A 12281-nucleotide genomic window follows, 5' to 3' on the forward strand; every position below is an offset into this window, starting at 1 on the left:
ACTTATCTGTTTTCCATCCCTTCCTCCTCCAAATCCTCCCCAGTTTGCTTCTGTCTAGAAGAGAAGAGAGATGGAGAAATTTAAGAACATTTTCTTTTCTGTCTGTGTCTTTCTGCACCCCTTCTTTCCCATACCTGATTCTCCTAGCTTCAGTCCAGACAAAAGCTAGAATTCTTAAAGATAGACAAGGATAAGGAAGAAAAAGAAAAAAAATGCAGCTAATCCAAAAGAAATTCAGAAAAAACGCAAGATCTCATCTGAAGGCCATCTTTTCCCATTACGTGTTTGTATGATGTATAGCATAACCATAAGTCCCTAGAGTCTGACCCCTTGCAGCTAAACACCATTGTTGCTGCTTCTGGTAAAAAGAACAAAATAAGCATATAACATCAGGGTAGCTTGTGCAAGTCTCTATTTAATTACAGTGCTGCATGAAGACATTTGTTGGTGTCACATGTACTTCTGATGGGTATTATACATTCTTGACTCTTCAGGGAGTCATGTTTTCACTGGAGATTTTCACCACAGGGGTAGTGGCTTTTTTTTTTTTTTTGTTTTTTTTTTTTTTTTAGCAGGATTTAACAAGCTGGTTAGACCTACTGTAATTAGTTTACTCTTCAATCAGGAAGATAAACAGTATCATGACTGTAGTGGGAGCAAGCAGGCAAGTGCTAAGTACAGTGCAGGCAGAATTCACTAGCTTCTTAATTAAAACTTGTTCAGGGGTGCAGAGAGCCACACAAGCTTCAGCGAGCTGTGAATCACAGGGAAGAAAAGCAGGAATAGGAAGACTCAATAGGCAGAACTAAAGCTTCAATTACAAATAATGAATCACAAAATAGGGACTATAGCAAGGGTCTTAAGTTCTTCTTCAGGAACGAAGAAATGAAATCCTCTCACTAATGTGTTTTAAAAAACATTATCATTACTCTTACCACCGTCAGCATGTCCCGCCATCTGAAGTCCTTGGGAAGGCAGTATTTTTTCCAGAGTGGAAGTAACAGTGACGACTGTATTTGCCAGCCCCAGATATGTGGGCAAGAGGCCTCAGAGTCCTGTATGATGCAATTGACTTCTCACGATTTTCAGAAGTTTCTACAGACACCTTCCATCACAACTACAGGCTGGTTGTCGTTGTGCCAGGTGCTGTACAAACAGATGGCAAAGACCATCCTTGCTCTTGGCATTAGTTTATTCTTTGTAAAACCAGAGGTGATGACATATTTTGGTCCTCTCTTGAAAAGAGTTATGAAGGCTTGATTCATGGGTGGCAAGTGCTTTAGTTTGTTGTCTTTAAGTGTAGATGTTTTATGGCAACATGCTGCAGAGGAGATGAACAGACATGGCATTACCACCTCTCCAAGGGCAGTGGGGATATAGACATTCCCACAAGATACCTTTGAGTCTGGAGTGTTAGGAATGAGTGGCTTAAAATGTCATTGGGATGAATGATGGGCTGCAGGTAATTTCTCCCAACAAATACTTAACTTCTAGGAAATGACACCTGGGGTTTTTTTGGTCCAGGTTAGCAAACATATGAAGGACATAGGCCATTTTTCAGCAGCTCTTTTCCTCCATGATGTTTTGGAAGAGTTTTTCATCTAGTAGTTCAGGTGAGCTGAGCTAAAAGGTTCTGCATCTAGATTCAGAAACACAATTTTCGAAAAAGGTACGCAGTATTGAAGATGATGATTTTGTCCTGGGTTAACACTGAACACAGAATCAAATTATGGCACAAAGTTGAGACATTATTCACATTCCACTTGTTCTGAGGGCTCACACCAGGTTTTAGTACAGGGCAAATATCACCTATGGCAACTTCCAAATGTTTTAAAGCTTTTCTGTCTATACGCATATTATTTTCTATTTTGATTCAGTTCCCCATCTGTTCACTAAGTCAAATGGCACCTTTCTGCTTTGCGACTGCAAATACGTTAGAAAATTGAGCAGTAGCTTGTTAATATTTTTCCACCAAAAAAAGCTACTGACTTTCCATTATTCTTTGAATCTTTTAAGTAATACCAGTATGAGTTGATTCCCATCACTGAGTGAATTTGCTTGGTTAATATTGGGAAAAAAAAGAACAGATAATGTGTGCCTGAGATCTCTTGAGTTAGTATTTCCAATTTGCTGATTAAAAAAGGATTGGAAAGTTTCCTGTGCTTCTGTAAGAAGTGGTTTTTTCCTTGCCGATACTCCTATCAATGTACACAGTATAAAGGTTCCCTAGCTGTCCATTAAAATGCTAAGACAGAAGAGTGACTGGTCCTATCTTACATGTTCATAATGTTTTGTTCTGATAGCATCATGTAACACCTGGGTGATGTATGTCAACGAAATGTTGCTCTGATAACCATGTACTCTGTTATTCAGTTAATACATGGAACCTATTTCTGCTGAGGGTATGTGCTAAAATCCTTCACCACGCTGGGACGCACTTAGGCATCCGTAGTATCCCTCTTCATTTACATTTATAGCTATGCATAGACCTTGAAGAGCCATGTTTAAATGTTATACAAGTCCATGGACTAAATACTAATAACACTGGTTATCAGCCTCTTCCAGGAATACAAGGTTTAGAATGGCAACCTTTGGATCAAGATGGGACTCCTGTTTCAATTTCAGAAAACAGCTGAGAGCATGTGTTATAGCTGCTTGACATAATTTCTTCTTGATATACAGCTGGAACACATTCTACCAGCACAGTCCATCCCACAGGAAAATGCTTTGTTAGCAATATAGGAAAACCAGAGAATAAACCCCCGCCCCTTGGCAACAGTCTTTATCTATTCTGAAGCAGAAACTATGTGAATATTCCACAAACTGCATAGAGAGAAAAGGGATTATATTGCTCTCCAAATTGTGTTTTAACATCTTTAGAAAACAGCAGGTAGCTAGAACTGGGGAGCCTGCCTCTGCATTTAGCCATTGTAATCATCTAGTTCTTCAGATCCTACATTAATTCCTAGCCAGACCTATTTCCATGTCATTTTATTCATCTTACTATGTTTTATTTACAGAGATATTACAAAATATATTGTGAACTGAGTACAGTTAGTAAGTACAGTGTGGATTTGGCAATGCCAGAGTCAACATGGTGCAATTATGCTGTTATGGATTTTCAATTGTTTTAATCCATGAAAGATAGATGTCAGAGGGTAAAGGATGCTGGAAACATGCAGACTTGTCCAGAGTCCAACTTGGACACAGGAGCACATCCAGCTAGGGACTTTCTTGGGCTTTTATTCTGGCTTTTTCCAAATCACACAGTTTTATCTCATTTACTGTTAATGTCAATTAGGCACGAAGTTGTTCTACACTCTCTCTATTGAGACACATAGGCGAATCATATCTGAGGTCCTTGGCTTCACGGCACCCTGAAGTTAGGTGGGAAGAACTGGACCTAACTTAGCTTGTTCAAGTTCACATCTGAGATGGACACGGCTGCAGACGCCTCACCTGGCACACTGTCTTCATGTTTCTACATTCACCACACTAACACTCCTCACCGAGCTTTGAAACTTCTTGTAAGAGACAGGAGATGAAATGCTGGTGGGCAGAAATTGCTGCTGGGCTGCCTGATGATAGTTGATAGTTGGTGTCCTGTTTGATCTGAATGTATACCATGGAATACAAGGTATCACTTCTGTAGTTTCTCTCCATCTATTTTTTGGCTTGGGCTTCTGTTCAATTAATCCTATTTATTCATATTTACACTGATGTAGTGGTCCCACATGGGACTTATGCTCCCCTTCTTCCTCCTGCCCGTTGCTTGTAGGCCCACGTTGTTGCAGGGTTGAATCTGTATGTGGCAGAACCTTCTTAGTCCACTTGGGGACCTCTTAAAGTTTTTTCTCAGGGGTCCAGCAGTTTAATACTGGAAAAGTCAGCTCGAGGTGAAGGCAAAGCTATTGCATGGAGTTCCCGCAAGCTCTGTCTGGCTCCTATTGCAAAGTGGAAAAGATGGTCTTGTCTTTGGTGAGAATAGTATCAATGACGTAACACGCAAGCCAGTAGCAGCAGTGACCTATCGCTACCTTCACATGGCTCTGCAACCGTCTGTGTTTAATACCCTCAAGGTTAGATGGCCACAAGGAAGAATCAAGTGAGTGTGTCTTGATTTTTGCTTCCACTTTAAACACAGTGTGAGGGTAGCTCTGAAAAGTGCCCTTAGGATTGGTGTCCCAGAGTCCAAAGGTCACCTCGTGGGATGAGAGAACCTCCCCCGTGAAGGTCCTTGTTACATCCCCACCAAGAGGTGCATGGGCATGGCACTGTTGTAACACTGTAGGCCTCATGCCCAATACAAGAGCTTGAGACCTCTCCATGGCTGCCCATTTCTGTGCGTGAATGGCATTGGTTTCTTTTTTCTCATTCTTAGAAATGTGGTTGCTGTGTTTACTTTTAACAGTGGAGGATCTTCATGAAAGCCTTGCGAAATTCAATGTTGAAGGTAGTGTAAATAATTGGATTGACAGCACTGTTGACATATCCAAGCCACGTAAAGGCGCTGTACATTGCTGGGGGGATATTGCAATCACAGTGCATGTTCAGGATGTGAGTGATGAAGAATGGGAGCCAGCAGATGATGAAAACACCTGGGGGAAAAGGAAAGAAACAGATTTTGATTGCTGAAAGCTGGACAAATTTTGAGACAATAAGAACAGTAAGATTCTTTTGGGTATAAAGAAAACATGTTTCCCTGAGTAATAAGCCTTCTGTTTGTCTGTTAAGTCTCATAGTCTATAATCTGAGTATCCAGGTACTAAAGAACTTCTTTGCCAATGTAATTAGACCAGTTACATAAAAAAAATCTGGCCTTTGGAGGTGTCAGTTTCTTGCTGAGCCGTGCTGCCTTTTGTGTTCTAGAAAGCCCATGAGCTCTCTTGTCCCTGCACCCAGCCGTCTTTTGGCGGTCCAAACACCCCACAGACGGACAGCTTTCTGAGCCTTTTGTAACAGCACTGTGAACTGTTCCTAGCTGGGAAGGAGGTAGCCTTCCTGTTGGCAGCCTCTTGCCTGCTTGCCTACATATCCTCTAATGTATCAAGTGAAATAATGTCTGTGGCGATCTGGCCATTCAGCCTGGCTGTCCTAATCCCGGGTAGCTATTGGTTTTCTGCAGAAACACAAGAGGAAGCCAATGTGCATTCTCACCAAGTACAATGGCTAGCATCTGAGTGGCTTTCTTTTCCTTCTGTTGTGACAGTTTCCTTCTGCTCACAGTCTTGAGAGAGGTCCTTGTCTTGCCATTGGGCATAGACTGGATCTCAAAGACCTTGGCTGTGTGGGATGTTTCTTTGGCATGTCCATTCTTCTCTGCTTTCCCAGGGCTGTCCAAGGGTGCCTGCAGGGTTGAGTTGGTGCCCTGATTAGAAGCAACTGGCACAACCAACTGATGGTTACTTGGTGGTGCTGGTTTGATGGTGGTTTTCTCAGGGGGACTGGTACTGGACACCATCTCCATCTCTTCTATGTGACTCTCCGCCTCCTGGACAGGAATCAAATGTCCATAACATAAAGACAGATAAATACAGAGAGAGGAGCAATGGACATTCCTTACAGAGTGAAGCTGAATGATGTTGAAGAACAATCAATCCCTCTTCTCCCTCTCTACATTTTTGGTAGATGCTTGGAGAAAGGGCTGTAAAGTGTTTACAGGTAAGAATACTTTTGGGTAGATGGGATCAACAGAACTGGAGTGAATCACTCTCCTTTATTGCACAAAGAGGTTAAGAAGTGTGAGAGACACTGTCTCGACTCCCTATAGATTTTATTTAGGTCTTCAGAATATAAATAAATAAAACCAAAATCAACAAGCAAAAGTGAACCAAGCCAATGCAGCCCAAGACTTAAAATAAATAACAGAGAGGAGAAGAAAATCAAAGACACAAAATGTTAAAATGTCATGGCTTTTGTAGCTGATCTTTAGGTGAGCTTAGTTTGGCTTTTTGAGCTCTATGATCTTAAAACCCTGCTTCACTCTAAGGAATGGGAAGAATATTTAAATTTTGAGTTTGAATGGTAACCTTTGTTCTTAGTTTATTTTTCTCCCACCCTACGTAAATTCATTTTGCTTCCTGAAAGGAGAAAGGGGAAATCTAAAGGCTCTGAAAAGCTACCACTTCTCTTGAACACTCACCACTTTGCGCTTATTAACTTGGAAACTCCCATTGGACTTCACAATAACTGTGCAGAGCTTGACGTCTTCTGGATGAGTGCATTTGTCCTAAGGGGCAAGCACCAGCTCAGAGGTTACACAAGCAGATAGTAATTGGGAAGGGAAGCTGGTAAGGGAGGCACGTGGAAATACAAACACAGAGCATGAAGCAGAAATTAATCGGTGTGACTAAGGAGCTAAGAACGGTGGTAAACTACTCTGAAGAAGCAGTAATGGAGGCAAGTATCCTGTGTGCTTTTCACAAAAGGAAGGAAACCACAAAGATCTGCTTATGTTTCAGTCTATCCCTGTCTCACTGCCTCCTTTGCTTGACAAGGCACAGACCTCTGAGGCAACGCAGTTTGGAGGTAGTGCCTCTGGGACTATACATTCCTACTGGTTGTTTTGCATGTGCTGCGAGAGTAGCGTTTTGACAAGCGGTCTCACACTAAACACGCTCAGCTGGACTCCACTTATGCACATAGCTCATGGTTTGAGAGGCTGTTTTCACTGCAGAGGTACCATTACCAGCGATGTAGTTTGCACCCCAGCCACGCACACAATTTCCATTGAATTTCTTCATCACAACAGCAGGACTGACTCAGAAAATAGTATAGCCTGCAGTCTTGGGTACTCCAACCCAAACTCAGCAGAGCCAAAGAAAATGCAGTTTGGTTAATGAAGCAGCTCCTAATGCAGATCTGCTGATGAAACATCCCCTGAGATCCAGGGAGGCCTGTGAAGCACCAGCCAGTGACCTGATAATCCAGAGTATGCAACTGGGACTCCAAAATGGCACAGGATACAGCATTCACCTTTGTGATCCAGTACTTCACCTAGTCCAGCCAGTGTCATTTGGAGTAAGGAGGGAGTGCTTTGGGGAATGAAGTGGAGCAGGAAGGGGAAAGGATGGAGACTGCTGAGAGCAAGGCAGAGGTTTAGTTACCTTCAGCGGGGCTTGTGTGTCTGAGTCCAGACCATGGCTGCTGCGCTTGGTGTTGACACGCTTCCTGCGCTTCCGGAGCACTATGTAAATCTGCACGTACACCAGCAGGGTGACAATGAAGGGAACGTAGAAGGAGACAACAGAGGAATACACGACAAAGGCAGGATTGGCGATGATGCACTCGTTCTCATCTGGAAAACAAAAGTTGCAGGCTTGTTGTCCCTGCTGCTAGGAGCTAGCGCCGGCTTCCCCCTCTTCTCTCCCTCTTTGAGAAGGCACAGAGATACCCAGAGAGTGAGGAGTTCAGGTTCTAGGGGGGACAACTGTGTCAGCTGGAAGTGGTAACAGAACAGCAAACTCCCCTTGGGTCATAGGGAGTCACATACGACCCATAGTCCCTGGCTATTACTTGCCTTATAACTAAAAGCCTGCCGGTCCCATGCTGTACACAATCCAGCCTTCTTATGAAACCGATGGCTGAACAGCCAGTTCTTTTCTCTCCTGTATCAGTGAAGCTATTTGTCCCATGACTTTCCTTTTCACATGTTTTAATATAAAAGGGATTTTGATTTTGTAGTGGACAATGTTAACATAACACTGAGGAGTGCTGTGTAAACTTCTACATAACCTCAGTTCTGATGTGTCTAAAACACTGGTCTGAAACAGCAAGAGACGAAACAGATCCAGAAGCAGCTGACAGAAATAGTCTGGGATGACACCAGGAGAGGACATCTGAAACAGCGATGGATACATCCCAAAACACCTAAAACCTGATCCCCATGTTTGTTCCTGACTTGTAACAGAAGACTCTCTGGGGACCCGGTAAAGCCAGGAAGATGCCAATAGCCAGCTGCAGGTGGCATAACACTCACCTGTGTTGTTGAGGCCAAAGAGGAGTGGGCAGGAGATGGCAAATGAAAGTACCCAGACCACAGCAATCATGACCGTGACCCTGCGCTTCGAGCTGTAGCGGGTGTTATACAGCATTGGCATTGCTACTGCTGTGTACCTGCAGTATGAAGATACAAACCCAGTTTATTGTTATTCTGCCAGTGCTGACAAACTTTGTGGGAAATTACACCTAGTTACTGTGTCTGAAAGCTGGTCCATCAAGAGAACATAGGGCAAGTCAGGTTTCATGAGTCTCCAAGACATCCACATTCCCTGTTTTGGAAGACATGAGGCTGGGGTCAGCTCAGCACAGCATTTTTCTTCCACTTTTTCTGAGCTACTGCCTTCCCACTGACGTCTGCTCCACCATTCAAGTATACAAACAGGAGGACTGAACTAATGGGGACATATACATTTACATTCTCAAGACCAGTGTTTCTGTGTCTGCTTCTGATGGAATCCCTGCTCAGACCTTGTTTAGGTCCTCTAAATTGCTCTTCACGAGATGTCAGCAACACTAGCTCTCACCATTTTCAAGTCTCTGAGTCAGAGGTAAAATTAGACCATGTAAAGATGGCCATGACTTGCTACTGCAGATTTCACACGACCTGTTGCCATGGAGTCCTCACCTGTCAATGCTGATGGCACAGAGGTTGAGGATACTGGCAGTGCACATCATAACATCAAGGGTTACAAAGATGTCACAGTGGATCCGACTAAACCTCCACTCACCAACCACCTGCAAAGAGAGAGAATAAGGTCAGTAAAGGAATTCACTGAGGATACGCTACTGAGAGGGTCTAGAGGGAGAATTTTGCAGAAAGATAGAGATGCTTGCTGGTAGCTGGAGTTCTGCTGGTTCAAGAGGGATCAAAGCTTTGTCTACAGAAGTTCCAGCTGGAATCAGGTCACATGCAATCAATGACATGCTGTGTCAGGTAGGACTGTTTGCCATTGAGTGCCTTCAAGGACTTTGTCCTGTCTAGTCTAAAGGTCTCAAATGATGACATGGCCACAAAGGAAGTACTCTGGCCCACCCAAACCATTCTTTAGATCATTCCCCTGAGGGCTGGTGTGGTTTTATCCTTCCTAATTCCATTCTTTTACTCTGTATTGAGTTGGGCAGCCTAAACAGCAAACACAAACCTGGGCTTATACTCCAATGACATAAGGGAGTTCAAGTCTCCTCAGAGTGAACTATATAGGAGCTTAAACATGTCCCTGAAGCATTAGAAGCAAAGAAGTATTAGGAAGGAAATACATTAATCTTATATCCCAAGCACCACTGATTGTACTTACATCTTTTTATTAGACTATTTTTTGCAATTATACCTAGCAAAGATCAGCAATAGAGAAGAAGGAGCTTTCCTTCATCTCTTAGTTTAAAAAATCGGGGTAGAAATTCCTCGCTTTTTTTTTTTTTTTTTTTTTTTGGTGAACGAAATGAATTTAATTCAGAGTGAAAATTCTTTGGCACACTACATGATGTGATAAAGACAAAGAACTAATGATAACACTTCCAGTTACCAGTAGCTTTCTTCTCTTCACTTATCTTGCTATTGAAACTGAACTTTGCCAATGAAGTTTGATAGCAATTATTAGGACTGCTGTATTTGACATGTGATGAAAAAAGTATATTTTCCTCTAATAAAAATAGAGTCCTACTGCATTTGAAAATAGAATGAATAAGATATCTATTCTTCAGTTATTTCTGCTCTGATATACATAACCATAGGCAGCATAAAGAAGGAAGAAAGGATGACTGCATTGAAGCCTGAGTGACAGATGAATACTCAGTGATTAAAAAAGCACTTAAGAGACAGTTACATCAGTAACTTTGATGAGTATTTGCCCAAAGGCAGAGGTTTCCAGCCAGATATAAGCCTCTGCAAAATCAGTTTCCTGAACACATAGTTTCGAGTTTATGGGAGATGCTGTAAACTGCAGCAGTTCTTTCTCTTAGTGCTTTCATTTATGTAGGAGAAACCTCAGAAGTTTGGAGGTAGAAGATTTGTTTGCATCAAGGCTGATTTTTAAAAGGATTTCCTTTTGATGTTCGTTTTTGTCCGAGCTTGTGACACAAAGCCTAAAAAATAATGAAGATATTTACAGAACAAATGGTTCTGGCCAGTTTTGATTTCAGATTGCAGACCCAGAGAGGGACCACAGTGTGCCTAACCTACGTCAGTCCAATGGCTCCTTCTCTGTCAGCAAGTATTTGTCATGTTTTTCATTGCTTCAAGCAAGCAGTAGGTTTAGCAGAGTGTGGATAAGAGCAGAAAGGGCAAAAGTAAATTGAAAAAAAAAAAAAGTATTGCTGAGATGTAAAAGCCTGATTGACCTACTTGGTAGATTAAGGAAGCTGAGGTTCCCGACAAACTCCATGTACACATGAGCCCAGAAACGGGAAAGCATCTTACATTGTTTGTGCTTTATTCTTCCACATTAAAATAAGGAGTGTCTGAGAGAATCTTATAGCTGGGCCTAAGAGAGCAAGAGCTTCTCACAGCATAAGCCTCTGCTTAAAATGGGTTGTTGCAAAGGAGGAATATAATAGGAGAGCATAACTAGTCCCAGAGGCATTGACTGCAATCACAACCAGCCTGTGGTCATGTTAATAACTTTAGCAGATGCATGATGCTTTACATTTTTAAAGTGCCATGAAAACAATAATTAACTAGAGTGATAATTAGTATTGTGGTTTCTCGATAGTTTATGTCATGTCAGTGGGTTTGTTTTGCTTTGCATTAATGCTTAATAGACTAATTGATTATGGCTTCTTCCCCTGCTCTCCTCTCTGTTTTATCGTTTTCTCTCATAAACAAGTGCCTGAAAATTAATTGTAAACTTAATATAGTTTCAGTCTTATGCTTTCTCACCACTGTTCATTCTCTCTTGGTTGTGATTGCCACCAGCGTGCCAGCTCTGAGCTGACTGAAAAACACGGGCATCCCAGTGAATAGGGTCAAGGGGCAGGGGCTGTGTATCTTCTCTTGTTCTTTCCTCTAGAGATGCATTTCATTCTTTCAAACTATTTACTGTTGCAAGAGTCATTTGCCATCAAGTAAATAGGTGGCAGTCTCGGGATATTTGGCTTTAACAAACCACAGTGCCATTCAAATATGGCTCTGTATGCAGAAGCGTAGAGCTCCTCTGTACCAAAGTGACATCCTAACGGCAGTGTTATGAAAAGTAGCTCACTTGTGATTCTGTTTCTCTCATGTATCGTGACATAAAAGCTCTGACTTTACATCCTAATTCTACAATTGCCTGACCTTCTTACTACTGTAGTCCTTCAGAAATAGGGTTTTGATTATTATTTGGTGCAGTTTGTTGGTGTGACATCCATGATGTTGTTGCAGACTCATTCTTATGCTTGAAAATGAGCAGTTCATCTATGTAGCTTTGAAAACACAATTGGGCTCCTTTCACCCTTGACTCCTCTATTTAAAGGCCAGATTGTCAGTGCCACTAGATTGTAATTTAACCCTCTGAACAACAGTGTATTTTCAAGTCAGCATGTCATCTGCTATCATGCCCATTTCCTGGAAAAATCTGACCAACCGTTAGGAAATGAAAAACACTTTTGTTTTGGGAAAGTCAGGAGGTCTTGAAATAGTTGATGTCCAAGCTGCTAAACCTTCCCTCTCTCTACCCATTGACCAGAAACATTCAGTACTGCGAAAGAAAACTGGGTCACCTACCTCCAGATAGACCACCCAAGGCATGACCAGAGTTGCTACCAAGAGATCTGCCACTGCCAAACTCACAATCAGGTAATTAGTGGTAGTCTGAAGGGCCTTTTCCCTGGACACAGCCATACACACCAGCACATTGCCAAAAACAATGACAAAGATGAGGAGGGTGAGCAGTATGGCATAGTAGTTATACTGAGGCTTCTGCTCTGCACTGGACTCGTTGAGTGGCTTGCTCCAGTTCCTGTCACCGATGTCATCGTTGTACCAAGAGAGGTTTAGGGGATCCATGGAGGTAAAAGTGCCAGATTCCAGCTCCACCCTGACACAAAGATGTTGAAAAGACAGTCAAAGGCCACAATGCAAAACAAAAATAAAACTATTACGCATGTGCTACCTCACTCTTGGGATTCTCTGGAGCCTGCTCCTTCTACCCTGAATTCCTGTGTGCAAATGGTTGACTGAGTGGAAATGCGATGAAGACCCAGATGGGAGGCTGAACTGATGGTCAGATACCTAGGCAGGGATTCAAGAAGTTAATTTCTATTTCTAGTTCATCCCCCAGTTTTCTGCGGCCGGGGATATTAAT

The 12281-nt window shown here is 42.4% G+C and overlaps 1 protein-coding gene across 3 annotated transcripts; it reads right to left on the reverse strand.

The window, feature by feature from the left end:
* Positions 1-4404: 4404 nt before the first annotated feature.
* Positions 4405-12005, reverse strand: DRD2 (dopamine receptor D2). Of its 3 annotated transcripts, none has more exons than XM_009699667.1 (7): positions 11702-12005; positions 8627-8736; positions 7979-8115; positions 7107-7297; positions 6143-6229; positions 5158-5491; positions 4405-4598 (listed from the first exon to the last, which is right to left on the reverse strand). In XM_009699667.1, the coding sequence occupies exons 1-7, from the start codon at positions 11981-11983 to the stop codon at positions 4405-4407; spliced, it is 1335 nt and encodes a 444-aa protein (XP_009697969.1). In that variant the 5' UTR covers positions 11984-12005. The 3 variants fall into 3 exon arrangements, with proteins under 3 accessions (XP_009697969.1, XP_009697971.1, XP_009697970.1); XM_009699669.1 differs by having other exon boundaries at positions 5158-5347; positions 11702-11983; XM_009699668.1 differs by lacking the exon at positions 6143-6229 and having other exon boundaries at positions 11702-11983.
* Between the last annotated feature and the right edge of the window lie 276 nt (positions 12006-12281).

The sequence above is a fragment of the Cariama cristata genome, unplaced genomic scaffold, assembly GCF_000690535.1.
Source record: "Cariama cristata isolate BGI_N322 unplaced genomic scaffold, ASM69053v1 scaffold21784, whole genome shotgun sequence".
Lineage (NCBI taxonomy): Eukaryota > Metazoa > Chordata > Aves > Cariamiformes > Cariamidae > Cariama > Cariama cristata.